Source organism: Lolium perenne, chromosome 2 (genome assembly GCF_019359855.2).
Source record: "Lolium perenne isolate Kyuss_39 chromosome 2, Kyuss_2.0, whole genome shotgun sequence".
NCBI classification, from domain to species: domain Eukaryota; kingdom Viridiplantae; phylum Streptophyta; class Magnoliopsida; order Poales; family Poaceae; genus Lolium; species Lolium perenne.
Genome location: NC_067245.2, coordinates 329899339 through 329914604, shown reverse-complemented (window position 1 = coordinate 329914604; position 15266 = coordinate 329899339). Strand labels below are relative to the sequence as shown.

Genomic DNA, 15266 nt, shown 5'->3' with positions numbered 1-15266 from the left:
TTAGGCATAGATGCATGCTGGATAGCGGTCTATGTACTTTGTCGTAATGCCCAAAGTAAATCTCATAGTAGTCATCATGATATGTATGTGCATTGTTATGCCCTCTCTATTTGTCAATTGCCCAACTGTAATTTGTTCACCCAACATGCTATTTCTTATTGGAGAGACACCACTAGTGAACTGTGGACCTCGGTCCATTCTTTTACATCTGAAATACAATCTACTGCAATCATTATTCTCTGTTGTTCTTTGCAAACAAACATCATTCTCCACACCATACGTTTAATCCTTTGTTTACAGCAAGCCGGTGAGATTGACAACCTCACTGTTAAGTTGGGGCAAAGTATTTTGATTGTGTTGTGCAGGTTCCACGTTGGCGCCGGAATCCCTGGTGTTGCGCCGCACTACACTCCTTCGCCAACAACCTTCACGTGGCCTTCATCTCCTACTGGTTCGATAACCTTGGTTTCTTTCTGAGGGGAAACTTGCTGATGTGCACATCACACCTTCCTCTTGGGGTTCCCAACGGACGTGTGCTTCACGCGCCATCACTCCCCTTTTTCGGGTGATGTTTACTGTTGTGCAGGGTTTATCGGCGCGCAGGAGGTGCGAGCGAGCAAGTGGAGCGAGCGAGGCCGAGAATGAGATATATTTTTTTATGAGAGAGCGACAACTGAAGGATCCCAAAGAATCCAGACTTGAGTAAATGGGTGGTTATAAAGATGGGATTGAGTATTCGGAAAGTATGAGTTGAGGCATATGGATCAAGAGTGGGATTTGTCCATCCCGATGACGGATAGATATACTCTAGGCCCTCTCGGTGGAATGACGTCTAATTAGCTTGCAAGCATGTGACAAGGTCACAAGAGATGACATACCACGGTACGAGTAAAGAGTACTTGTCGAAAACGAGGTTGAACTAGGTACGGAGATACCAATGATCGAACCTCGGACAAATAAAGTATCGCGTGACAAAGGGAATCGGTATCGTATGTTAATGGTTCAATCCATCACCGAGTTATCACTAAATGTGTGGGACCCATTATGGATCTCTAGGTCCCGCTATTTGTTATTGGTCGGAGAGGAGTCTCGATCATGTCCGCATAGTTCACGAACCGTAGGGTGACGCGCTTAAGTTTCGATGTTGTATAGTAGCTTCAGAATATGAGATGGAGACCGAATGTTGTTCAGAGTCTCGGATGGGATCCAGGACATCACGAGGAGGCCCGGAATGGTCCGGAGAATAAGATTCATATAAGGGAAGTTATTTTCCGGGGTTCGGAAAAAGTTTCTGTGTTTGACCGGAGCTTCTAGAGGGTTCTAGAGGGCCACCGGTGGGCCCACCACCCCGAGAGGGATCACATGGGCCAAGGGAGTGCAGCCTGGCCTAATGGGCCAGGGGCACCAAGCCCTCAAGGCCCAGCCAGCCAGCCCCCTAGGGATAAGATCAAATCCCTAAAATCGAGGGAGCAATTTTGGAAGGGGAAGCAAACTTGGAAGGGGATGATTTCTGTTCCCCACTTTCCTTCCGTGCGCCGGTGGGGCCCAAGGGGCTGCCTTGGCCGGCCCTCCCTCTATAAATAGAGGAGAGGGGTGATGTCTACTCACGCTTCTTTTCCTGTAGACAGTGTTGGGCCTCCAAGAGCAGAGGTTTGTAGAACAGCAGCAAGTTTTCCCTTAAGTGGATCACCCAAGGTTTATCGAACTCAGGGAGGAAGAGGTCAAAGATATCCCTCTCAAGCAACCCTGCAACCACAATACAAGAAGTCTCTTGTGTCCCCAACACACCTAATACACTTGTCAGATGTATAGGTGCACTAGTTCGGCGAAGAGATAGTGAAATACAGGTGGTATGAATGAATATGAGCAGTAGTAACGGCACCAGAAAATAGTTTGCTGCTACAACTGGCGTGTGGTTGATGGTGGGAATATTGCAGGCAGTACAGATGCAGTAAAACAGTAAACAAGCGATGATTGCAGTATTTGGGAACAAGGCCTAGGGATCATACTTTCACTAGTGGACACTCTCAACATTGATCACATAACAGAATAAATAGATAAATGCTATACTCTACACTCTCTTGTTGGATGATGAACACCACTAATTGTGTAGGGCTACGAGAGCACCTCAATGCCGGAGTTAACAAGCTCCACAATATTCGATATTCATATTTAAATAACCTTAGAGTGCATGATAGATCAACACAACTATACCAATACCAAGTACTAACATAGCATGCACACTGTCACCTTCATACTATGAAAGGAGGAATAGATCATATTAATACCATCATAGTAATAGTTAACTTCATAATCTACAAGAGATCATAATCATAAACTACGCCAAGTACTACATGATGCACACACTGTCACCATTACATCATGGAGGAGGAATAGAGTACTTTAATAACATCACTAGAGTAGCACATAGATGAATAGTGATACAAAACTCATATGAATCTCAATCATGTAAGGCAGCTCATGAGATCATTGTATTGAAGTACATAGGAGAGAGATTAACCACATAGCTACCGGTACAGCCCCTTAGCCTCGATGGAGAACTACTCCCTCCTCATGGGAGACAGCAGCGGTGATGAAGATGGCGGTGGTGTCGATGGAGATGCCTTCCGGGGGCACTTCCCCGTCCCGGCGGCGTGCCGGAACAGAGACTTCTGTCCCCCAGATCTTGGCTTCGCGATGGCGGCGGCTCTGGAAGGTTTCTCGTACCGTGGCTTTTTCGTATCGAAGATTTAGGTTAGGGACCTTTAAATAGGCGAAGAGGCGGAGTCGGAGGGCTGACGAGGCGGTGACACCATAGGGGGGCGCCCCCCCTGGGCCGCGCCGCCCTGGCGTCTGGTGGCCCTGTGGCCCCCCTCTGGTGGCTCTCGGGTGTTCTGGAAGCTTCGTCCAATTATAAGATGCTGGACGTTGATTTCGTCCAATTCCGAGAATATTTCCTTACTAGGATTTCTGAAACCAAAAACAGCAGAAAACAGGAAACAAATTTACCCAACTCAGATCCATCATATGGCACAATCTATTATGCAAAATCTAGAGATGTCTGATGAGTTGCGGGAAGACAAAGATAGAGAACAGGATGGTAGCACAAAGTACCAAAGTGCAACTCACTTGAAGATGCAACGGCCTAGGAACCACCAACTCCAACAAGATTCTTATATCCAAGATTTTACTATTACTTCTCCTTTGCAGGGTACCACAATCAAAACAGCTCTTCAACTACGTGGACACAAGATTTTCTCTGATGCATCTTGGAAAAACAACAATACTTCAGGAAATACAGGTGCACGCGCGGGAATTGGACTCTTTCTTCAACTCCAAACGACTCAGGCCAACTGCAAAGTTAGGATCCAGGCATCAACAAATCATATTTGCTCGCCACTGCAAGCGGAAGCTTTGGCTCTGGTTTTTGCAGCAAAGATTGCAAACTCACTGGAACTTCAAGGAGTAACATTTCTGACGGACAAACTCACTCTTGCAAAGGCTGCAGCAGCAAGATCCATCGCTCACGAGCAGGTTCCGTGGCAAATCAGGAATGTCATAGCCTCTTTCAATCAGGTCACCACTCATCTTCAAGCGGCCATATACCACATCAACATGAATCTCAATGGAGAGGCAAGAAAATACAGATTCTGAGCCTATCTTTAGATGCAAATGTTCAGCTCATTGCAATAGCCCATGTCCTATTTACACTTCTTTACAGTCTATGAACATGACAAGCTATGTACTGCACTATGTAATTTGTGATTGAACTGAAATGAAATTGGCGCCCCAAGCGCCTCACCTTGTTCAAAAAAAAAATGCAATCGTAGAGAAGGAGGCACCACATGCAATACATTTAATTAACACGAACACAAAAAAACATTTTTACATAATTAGTTGTCCCATTCATTAATTGGCTTTGTTTTCTTGGTACCCGAAATATGAGTTTGTGGCTTATATACAAAAACAGACGGAGCATATTTCAGATTTGCAAACATATGGACGAATCTCATATCAAAATGATTTGAAAACACAAATAAAAATCCAAACAATACTGAATAGTACATTATACAAGTAGTTCATCATTATTACATGAATAACTCTTCATCAAATTGCACACAAATCAACTCACATACATGCATAGTTTATCACAAACACTTGAAGTTCATCGACAAACACACGCAGTTCATCACATAATTTAACGACGTCCACCACTCCGTTATTGCCCCTACCATCATGTTCACCAGTCTTCCATTAGATCGTCCATTGACTGGGCCACCATGTTTCAGGCGCTTGTTCTTGTGCGCGTGCAATGCAAGCACCATGGCTATGTCTTCTTTCTCTTCAATATCAAACTCTTCGTCGGACGTCGTGTAGTCATACGAGCTCAAATTCATCTACATTAATTTGTGTCGATTAACAACTACACTACAACAAGAATTATCAAACAAATATTGCAAGAAAAAGAAACAAAATGATCGTAGTTATATTCAGGACGTGGCTCGTGTGAAAAAAAGTAAGTTCACAAGAGAGGCGTTCTTTTTTTTATACTTAGGTGCTAAAGACGAGCCAAGTCCTTGGTCTTTGGTGCCCCCAATCAAGACATACGCGTGGGAGTCAAGATCCCCGTTTTTCTATCGATTTGTCACAACCGACAAATCAACTCCAACAACTAGAGTCTAGAAGGAGTAGCATGCCCCGATCAAGACATGTACCCATCTTATATTGATTTTTAGATCTCAGGGGCTACGGCCCCATTCCTTATGCCACTAGAAATAGTTTTCAAAAGAAATTACTTGTCTGTCGCAATGTTATGCATGTTTATTATACTTGCAGGAAACAGTTTTATTAATCCCACGGGTTGATTGGAATTTGACTCTGATTTTTCACTAACGATGATGGAGGCAAAGTTCAAGGCGAGGTCCATCCTGACCATGATCATATCCTCTTCTTTATCGAAAAATGATTATATCCTCTTCTTTTGCCTAATGGCGCCAACGGGCATCCTCATCACGGGTATATAACAAAAGCAGCCTGATGGTGTTGGTAGTCGAGGGCAGTATCAACTCGGTGGCCCTTGTCGACTTCATGGCCAACAAGGTGCAGAGCAAAGGGAAGCTGCAGGTCGGCATCAATGCATGCATGCTCGGAGCAGGCGTAATGTTGATGCTCGCCATATAGGCGTAGCCGGCTGAACATCAAACATTTTTTGCTTAGGACGTTGTCAGTTCCAAGATGTCAGTGCTATGTAGAATACTTGGGCGGTACAACTACCGATAAACAGACTATTTAAATGCTTTTGGTTTCATCCAGTATCTTAAAGCCTACCAGTATAGTGAATGGGAATGGGAAGTAACGAAAGCCTAACATGGCACATTTATAAGGATTATCACTTTTAGTCTATAAAAGGTTTTGTTTCCAGGATGGTTCATGCAAGCGTGCATATATAGAGGATAGAGGATAGAGGATAGAGGAGGAGTCTTTCCAGAAGTGTGAGCTTGCATGTTAGTTTGGTATTCATTCACACTATATGTTGTTTCGGTGGTTATTTTAAAACTATAAATACAAATTGCACTCAAAAGGTATGACATGTTATCTGTGCTTGGTGTCAGTTGTGAGTTAGCAATGATCTATAGGGTCCTAACAGACACACCATAATGAGCCACATCATTTAAATTAATAGTTAGATTTAAAATTAATGGTTATGATTTAATGGAAGATATTTAATTGCAGAACAGTGTACTAGTTCCCATTTCACACATTTTATATCTAAGGACTACCTTTAATACATGTCCATGGTTTTTCTTTAGACATGGACCCCGTTTAGGGAACAGATCCCATACGAATAGGCTAGAGTCCGATTAAAAAAGGTTCTCTATCTGGAGAAACCCATGGGAACATAGGAAAATATATGCACACTATGTATCTAGCTAGCTTCAGACAAGGGGTATTGGCATTTTTGAAATAAGTTTTAATGTATTTTAAAATGTTTAAAAAATGAAAAAAATGTGCGCGTACATCTCATAGTTCTATATGCTTACAGATTAATTTCACTAAATACTGATATATTCTGTGTTGTGCACAAAAAAGGAAAAAAATTATGCTACGTGGAGAGCCGCAAACAGACGCTAAAAGAGGTCAAATAGGGAAACCCTTACCGTGGTTGTTTGCTTGACATTTAGAAGAGAGAAATGTACATGACAGATAGTGGTATCAAGGACAGATTGCTCTGTACGATTACAGAAATTAGTAAATTGATTGACTTGAAAAAACATGATAGATGAGCCACTACCATGTGGGCCCAAGACCCACTTACATATGACAGTTAAGCAAAGCATCAATGCTTGACAGAGCGAAGTCATACGCCATACGGGCACACTAATTGAGAGCAAACTGTATGTCAACTAGCAGTACCATAAACCTTTCACTGGAATACGTTCCAAAGCATATTTGTGTGACAAGATGAGCTAAATTTCTGCCATTCAGATCACTGAAGTGGTAATTTATCGCCTACAGTAGCTAGTGGAAATCTTTGTTGTCAAGATGGTGACGTTGATCTTGCAGTTTCAGCTCCTTGAGAGATCCCTAGACGCTCCAGTATCCATTGTCGAAAATACTGGAGCTCTTCATCCACCAGAGAATGTCCAAGAGCTGGATAAGCCTGGCAACATGTTCAGAAAAAAATATAGTCAGAGAAGGTTGAAAATCAAGCTCCAATCTGGAAATTCTTTCTGAAGTTCATTTCTAATGGCTTCGAGCATGTTTCTGGACCACCTTGAATTCGCAGGCCATACCAAGCTCTTGGAGAAATGCACACCCGGATTGCCCAGCTTCAAACAGTACCAGCCCGTCTGCCATCCCATGGAACCATAAAACTGGTGTCTGCAGGTTTTGAAGAATTCAGGGCTGAGATAGAAGAGATCACACTTGCAAGAGGACCCTGCTATGGATGATTCTGTTTAAGTATGGTTGCAGCCATGCAGGCCTTGGCTGTTATTACCTTTCTAGCTTCAGGCGGTACCTTCTCGGCAAATGATTTGCTTAGAGGAATTGAACCACTGAAAACACCACACCCACCTAGAGTTTGGGGATAGAGCAGAACACTTGCTATGGCGAGAGCACCTGCGAAAAGCGAGTGCAAGTCAGGAGCATGTCAGTACTGTCGTGAAACCAGAAATGAGAGATGCAGATTTCAGTGCTTCACCTCCTTGGCTTAATCCACAAACGAAGATGTCTGTAGGGCTCGTCCCGGCGGCCACTTCTTTCTTTATTATTTCGTGTACATGCTCAACGGCTTTAAGTACTCCCTTTTCTTCTCTGACAGTAGTCTGAACAAAGTTGTGACAATGAGCAAACTAAGTAAATCATACTGTACCAAAAAGCACTATTATAATGCTTAAAGAATTAGGGTCTAGTATAAGGATACATAAGTGCTAGACCATTAGAGCAACAACCCACCCTATTCAGTATATCAAGTCTGCAGACACTCTGCTTTCGTAACTACTAACTTGTACACCGATGTGTGATGTCCTTGAATGGTCATGCGGATTCTAAAAGGGTTACTATTGTGCTGCAAGAGGGTTGTTCTAGTGCGAAGTGCTCAAATACTTGCTCTATATTTTGAACCTTCAAACTGATGAGAAAATATGATGTCATATCGTTCTAAATTGACTTTGCAGCAATCACTAAACCTAAAATTCTTATTTACCATGCTCGAAACGAGTAGCATTTACTTGTCCATTAGCATTGCCAGTTCCAGTTTACTGATTATTTGCTGGACTGGAAGCACTGTACGAGTCTATGACTATGCTGAAAGAAAGTGTGAATCTATCTTTGATTTCTGACGCATGCATACTGATACTCTGCACCGAGAGAGTGCATCCTCGGCAAATAACAGCAGCTGACATTTTAGCGGTAACAGATGAAGCCGTGGAGCAACAGATTTAGTTGCAATATAGTAACAGAAGAAGCTGTGGAAATTACAGCAGTGATAGGAACCCCCGGGATGCCGAACCAAGCAGTGATCACCTCGTCACCTGCAACAAACATCGCAACTGAAATCGACCACACATGTTTCCCCTCCCTCGAATCGTGAGCAACATTCGGTCACCGCACGTACCGTAGCAGGCGATGGGTGTGGTGGGGGCGGTGGGGAAGGACAGGCGGAGCTCGGGGACGGCGGAGAAGTAGGGGGCGACCTGGGCGCGGCTCTGCTCGCCTGTCTCGGCGGACCCGTGCAGCCAGAGCACGATCCCGCGTCCCGCCGCCGCAGAGGGAGGCGCCATCCGAGGGTCGGGTTGCCGATCGATCGGCGGCACGGCCGGCAGTGCCGTGGTGCCGTGGTGCCGTGGTGGTTTATGCTGGTGAAGATGGATGGCAACCGCCGGCACCCTCTCTTGGCGTGGGCCTAACTGACGAGGTATAGGTGGAGACTGACTGACGGACAACGACGATGACGGGAGTGTGCGAGGCGTGCCGGTGCCGCGCGATTGAAGATTATCTTTTTTTTTTTTCTTTCCATTTTCTTTGAACGTGGCGCCAATGTGCGATTGAAGTAGCCAGCACATGTTTTTGTGTGACCGATCGATTTGGGAAATCCGGAGTCACATGTTACTGAGAGTAGCTTTTAATCCCGGTTAGGATCATCTTTTCCCGGTGCGTCAAACAAGACGAGGGTTCAAAATAGACCGGAATTGACAAGTTCGGAGTGCCGAATTTGGAAATTAGGAGTTGGGGTTCGATTTAGCGTTTGATACAAGTTCAAGGTTTGTTTTGAGCTTTTTTCTTCTTCTTTACCTTACAAGCCCCGGCCGGCTCCCATGTGGGGATGGCTCTGGAAACACCGCCTGCGCGAGTGACGGTGATAGATGACCGGCGGGGATCCGTGGGAGGTGTCGCCATGGCCACCACCGGTGGTTGCGTTGCCTTTTGTTACTTGTCACTAACAAGTGGGACACACGGTTATGAAATGTTGAAATCTTGCTTAGGCTAAGTTAAACCTACAATATTTGCATCAGTATAACAAATATGTGTCCGAGTTTGGCCTCAAAAGTATTAAAAAGTGCCCAGTGTAGTCATTCCTTTGATTATTCACATAATTATTATCCATTACAAGGTGAAGTAGCGGGATCAAGCCAACTAAGTTTGTTGGTGGACAAACATTTCATTGCCAATAAATTTGAGTGTCTCATAGAAACGTCCATGTCCATGATAACTAGGATGGTCACCACCTTCTTCGAGAGTATCGTCATTGCCCCAACCGCTCGAGCTAACACGTAGAGATGATGTGCCAATAAAGAGTTCACGATCCTACTGTGCCGGAGAACGTACCACCGTTTAGGAAGGGATATCACCGTCTCACTAACGGATGCCATCGGCAACTAGTTGAAATACACTCACGATGTATGACATGAAGAAGCTTGCATGGACCTACTAACAAACAAATAGAACTCGTTGCCTTCTAGCTTCTTTGTTTTTCTCCAGTAGCGCAAAGCTCATGAAAGTATTTCACACAGAAGGAAAGAAATGTAAGGCTAGCATGGCACATTCGGGATGAATGTCGCTATCGATCTACATGTAGTTTGTTCTCTACCAAGTTCTTGAGAACATAGATATATATAGCTTAGAGATGTAGTTATGAAAGTATGAGTGTTCATGAGTTTTGTATTCATTCATGCAGATCGCATGTTTTGCACCGCATAAGAACTCATGTGGAAACATCATGCTTTCACGCATGTTGTTTTATTGATCATTTGACAACTGTGAATAAAGACTGCACTCACAAGGTAAGAAATGTTATCCGCCTCTTGTGTTAGTTATGGCGCACACGCACACACACATGCACCATCTACTGCGGATTGCATTTACAGAGCCTTATGATTAACAATGTCGCTACTAGTGTCTTACTTTTAATAGGAACATCACCTCCCTTTGCCAAGATACTCCGTTTATGGTGTCAAATATGGAGGAGGGTAACCTCCTAGCTGTACAACCCCACATGCCATATCTTGACTAGAGTTGTTATTGATTATGAGTTTATCAAGTATGATTAAAACATAGAAATATATATATCTATTAACGCACATCGATTGATGCACACACAACTATACATTATTCATTCTTCAAAGTTCAGCATCCCAACAATTTTGACAAGAAAACAAAACCTGAAACCTTATGCATCCGACAGTAACTTCACTAGACAACCACTAACCATATTGACTAAAATAAACAAAATAAATACAACTCCTAAGATGAGTCTTCAAGAAGGAAACTCCGCACGTGTGCTGATGACGATGATTCTAACATTGGTTTTCTTCAATGATGTTGTGTGAAGTTGACCACACAATAGTTTTCCCCCTTAGGGATGTTGGTGGAAATGATCGTTGTAAGTATTTGATGGTTTGGAAGTGAAAGTGAGAGAGTTTCGTCACACTCTATCGACTATGGTCAACGAGGGAATAACAGAGAACCTAGAATTATATCTATAATCACGGGAAGACCCTTAATCACTGGTGAACTCCGGCTACATGCTAATATAGGAGGACCTTTGGTTGTTACATGGTGTGTGTAGAACAACATGTCTTTTTTTTCTATTTAGGATAGTATATTGCTTAACATTGACAACAACACCGACGAACAAATTGTACAATACATGAATGCCGGCAACTGAAGAGCATGTATGCCTACCAGTGAATCTACCAAATGATATCTAAAATTGACTATGACACCTAAGACTAGTCACAATGGTAAGTATCATACACTAGTATCATGGACATGATACTAGTTTATGTTACCACCCCATAATGCATAGATCATATGTTAGTATCATAGTGCCATCATATTTAATGTTTTGTAGAATCTCAATGCAAATGTGTGTACATGATGTATTTTTGATTAACTTTTTTAGTTTTACATGCTATGATACGGTATCATATTATGATACCACTCTTATCTCTCACCTCATTAATTAGTATGCCACCTCAGATTATTGCCAACATGGTATGCATGATACTACTTATGATACTTCCATTGTGGCTAGTCTAACTGATCACCTGGATTAACCTGTCCAGCAGCCATGGTTTGCATGCACCTTTATTTGACTCTGCCCATACATATATATACTACAAGGACATTATCTTAATCTGGTTTTAACTATGCTTGTGGTGATTCCAAACTCTCCTATAATATAAATCTTTATATTACTCTCCATTTATTTTCAGTTTTAATTTACTTTCTTTTGTTTTCAAATTTGTTGTTCTTAGTTCACTACTACTTTAATATATTTGGTTAAATACAGTAATTCGGTAGCAACCTACAGAATATGCTATTTCCAAGTTTGGGTCTGAATATGGCTACACTGACAACATATACGCGGTTGTGTAGTTCCAAGTTGTAGATCTTCTCTGGACAATACTTCAGGGATAAATTTGCTCTTGTTTTGTACTGCAAACACCCTGATGTGGTGCGGGAAAATCCAATCATCACCGAGGTGCGGATCGGGGATGGGGTGAGGGGGAGACGAGCGAGCAGTCGGTCGGCCGCTCCACATCTTGGGGTTAAGAGGGCGGTGGCAGGGTTGAGTGGGTGGTGGCGGGAGGTGGCCAGGGTGGGCGGTAGTAGTCAAAGAGCATCAGAGAGGGATCTAAGGGACATGATGCGATGAGCAGATTTTTAATCTGTCTACGCAAATATTGATAGCGTAGCACAATAAACCTACGCTACCAAGAGGAACTTAGTAGTAGAATACCCTATTTTTGGTATGCTACTAGTATTTTGGGACCGTATGGACCCCTAGGTCCCAGTTACTCGTGGCATGTTCCATGCGTACGCTAGTAGTATGATTCGACACACCCAGATTTTGCACGCTACTAGGAGCCGATGGGTGCGAGAGGTAATGCCGCTCGATGGCTTTCACTCACTGAGTCACGCGACCGTGATGGGATAGCGATGTTGATTAATCGGCTAAAAGTAATGTTGGAGATTAAATGATGTGTAATTTTAGTATTGCTGTCTAAAGTACCGTCGAAGAGAGCAAGAGATAAATAGTATTTTTCCAAATAAAAGAGGGGGCAAAGAATGGAGTTATTGTATAAGAGTTTTAAAAAAAGCTGAATTACCGACGGAAAATGAGCCACCCACGAAAAATACTGAAGGATACTTATTGTGGAGAAGTGATAGTTGCAAAAAGTGTGTGGAAAAACTGTTGCCAACTAATGTAGAGTAATTACCATCGGAAAATTACGACCATAAAGTTGTGTCGGAGAATTACCCGCCAAAGTGGAAAAAATACTATTGCCAACTGATGAAGAATTATGGTTGAAAAATTACGCACCTTCAAAAAAGTACGAAAGTATAATTACGATCAAAAAAGTACGGTCAGAAAGTTGAGTGGACGAACGACGATCGAGGGATTAAAAAAGGAATGTAAAAAAGTGTTATTGCAAGCACGAAAGTTATGACCCAAAAGTTGTGTCGAGAAATCACCACCAAAAAAAAAAAAGATGTATTTTAAAAAGTAACTATCTAGGAGTAAAGTACGTTACACTGGGTAACCACCGAAAAAAAATAACGATCAAAAAGTTACGGAACAAATCAATATCAAAAGATAGAGAAGAAAAAACGGTAAATAAAAAGGTTGCACAACAAAATTGAAAAAAAGAAAAGAAAAGGATAGCACCTACTTGGCACGATGTGATTGAAATATATACTACCTCCGTCTCAAAAAGGATGTCCAAATTCAAATTAGTGTATAGATACATCTAAAATTTGACAAACCTTTGACACTCTTTTGTAGACGGAGGGAGTAATAGTAGCTCTGGTGCAAGGAGGCGTGGAACACGGAAAGCTACCTTCCAATTTTTATATATGTACAGATATATAGATGAGATCTCATAATAGATAGATAGACTTGTTGTGTTTGATACTGTAGATGATTTTATCTTTTAAAATTTTGATGACTTTATTAGATTTATTATAGACAGTGACTCAGCCCATGTTGCCCCACGCCCCCACCAGGACAAAACTGAGGCGTGCTAGAGAGGACAAAGATCTGGTCGGAACTCGGAAGCGTGTCCAAATAACTCAGATTATTATGTACGTTATCAGCGCGCAGATCGTCCACATAACTCGGAAACATTGACTACTAATAGTGCGCCTGCAAGCTCCTGCCTCCAGATTAAATGAAAACCATTCTCATGGAGCTAAGCGCAGCCTCTCTCCTCTCTGTCGCTCTCGTTTCACTGGCGATTCTTGTCTCCGTACTACTTGGCCGGAGATCCACACCGGATTCCAAAAAGACGAGGTGGCCTCCTGGTCCACGGCGTCTCCCCTTAATCGGGAACCTCCTCCACCTCCTCACGTCGGAGCCGCCGGTGGCTCTCCGGGACCTGGCGAGGAAGCATGGCCCGGTGATGTACCTGCGGCTGGGCCAGGTCGACACCGTGGTGATATCCTCGCCGGCGGCCGCGCAGGAGGTGCTCCGCGACACGAACCTGGCCTTCGCGTCGCGGCCGAGCTTCGTGGCCACGGAGATCGTCTGCTACGGGAACCTGGACGTGGCCTTCGCGCCCTACGGCGCGTACTGGAGGACGCTGCGCAAGATCTGCACGGTGGAGCTCCTCAGCGCGCGGAAGGTGAGGCAGTTCGCGGCCATCAGGGACGACGAGACCCTTGCCCTGGTCCGAGCTGTCCAGCGCGCCGCGGCCGGCGGAGGCGGCGAGCCGGTCGACCTCGGCAGGCTGCTCATGTCCTGCACGAACTCGATCACCGCCAAGGCCACGTTCGGCGAGGCGTGCGACGCCGACCTCCAGGAGCAGTTCTTGTCCGCGATCGCGGTGGTGCTGGAGCTAAGCAGTGGGCTCTGCGTCGGGGACCTCTTCCCGTCCCTGTGGTTCGTGGACGTCGTCACCGGGCTGAGACGCCGGCTCTGGCGAGCGCGCCGGCAGCTCGATGCTGTCTTTGACGAAATCATCGGTAGGTGCGAGGCGCGGCGAGAGGGGAAGAAGACGGCGGCGGCCGATGACCTTCTGAGCGTCATGCTCAGGGTCAAGGACGAGGGGGAGCTTGAGTTCCCCATCGGCACCACAAACATCAAGGCAGTCGTGGTGGTAAGTGGTGAAGGAAGGCCGTATCTTTACTTTCTCAATTTATAACTACTTTTTGTTTTTGTTTTTGAAATGAGGCAAATATATATTTTCCTACTCCATTAATTAAGAAAGAAGACGAGAGAAAAGGTGGTCATATTATCATTGATTTTCAAATCTCATAGGATTTGTTCACCGCGGGGACAGACACGACTTCGTCGACTGCCGAGTGGATCATGTCGGAGCTCATACGAAATCCAGAGGCGATGGCGAAGGCGCAGATGGAGATCCGACAAGCATTGGAGCATACGAGCGCACAAGACCACGAGGGCTGTATGGACATGTTGCCCTACACAAGGATGGTGATCATGGAGGCATTGAGGCTGCACCCGCCAGTGCCGCTCCTGCTCCCCCGTGTCTGCCGGGAGACCTGCGACATCGGCGGGTTCGAGGTTGCGTCGGGCTCCAGGGTCATGGTCAATGCGTGGGCGATGGCGAGGAGCCCCATGCACTGGGGCGAGGACGCGGAGGAGTTCAGGCCGGAGAGGTTCGAGGATGGAGGAGCGCAAGACTACAACGGCACGCAGTATGAGTACCTGCCGTTCGGGAGCGGCAGGAGGATGTGCCCCGGCGGCAACTTTGGTCTAGCCACGCTCGAGCTCATCACGGTGAGGCTTCTCTACTATTTCGACTGGAGCCTCCCCGCTGGAGTTGGGCCAGATGAGCTTGACATGGAGATGATCGTTACCGGGACGGCCAGGAGAAGGAGCTCGCTGCATCTCGTACCGTCACAATATAAAATTCCAGTGATGGAAATTCAACCATGCTCTCTCTAGATTGAAACCCAGTCTGGCCGTAGGATCCAATACTTCCACATCGGCAATGTACTGAACTTATTAAAACTTACGACCCATGCTGGTCGGCTTCATTGTTAATTGACTACTTTATTATGCAACGCTGTAGTGGTTGGGCAATCACGATCAAATAATCCATTCAAATTTCGGTTTTCGCTACGTTCACAAAAGATGCTGCCCGACGAATATTCATAGAGTTTTTTTTGTTTGAAAACTACTCCCTCCGTTCGGTTTAAATCGACGCGAGTTGTGCAGAGAAAATAGCTTTATGCATGTACATTCCTCGCGTCAATTAAACGTGAACAGAGGTAGTAATATTCATAGAGGTTTG

At 44.6% G+C, this 15266-nt stretch overlaps 2 protein-coding genes across 3 annotated transcripts; one reads left to right on the top strand and one right to left on the bottom strand.

Moving 5' to 3' along the window:
* Nucleotides 1-6230: 6230 nt before the first annotated feature.
* Nucleotides 6231-8459, bottom strand: LOC127337248 (probable carboxylesterase Os04g0669600). Of its 2 annotated transcripts, none has more exons than XM_051364212.2 (6): nt 8120-8459; nt 7984-8036; nt 7205-7328; nt 7001-7122; nt 6795-6882; nt 6231-6661 (listed from the first exon to the last, which is right to left on the bottom strand). In XM_051364212.2, exons 1-6 carry the CDS (start codon nt 8283-8285, stop codon nt 6627-6629), a joined length of 588 nt encoding a protein of 195 aa, XP_051220172.1. In that variant the 5' UTR covers nt 8286-8459; the 3' UTR covers nt 6231-6626. The 2 variants fall into 2 exon arrangements, with proteins under 2 accessions (XP_051220172.1, XP_051220171.1); XM_051364211.2 differs by having other exon boundaries at nt 6775-6882; nt 8120-8456.
* Nucleotides 8460-13119: 4660 nt separating this feature from the next.
* LOC127337247 (cytochrome P450 99A2) lies at nt 13120-15016 on the top strand. The gene is made up of 2 exons (XM_051364210.2): nt 13120-14105; nt 14267-15016. The coding sequence occupies exons 1-2, from the start codon at nt 13179-13181 to the stop codon at nt 14915-14917; spliced, it is 1578 nt and encodes a 525-aa protein (XP_051220170.1). The 5' UTR covers nt 13120-13178; the 3' UTR covers nt 14918-15016.
* The last annotated feature ends 250 nt before the right edge of the window (nt 15017-15266 follow it).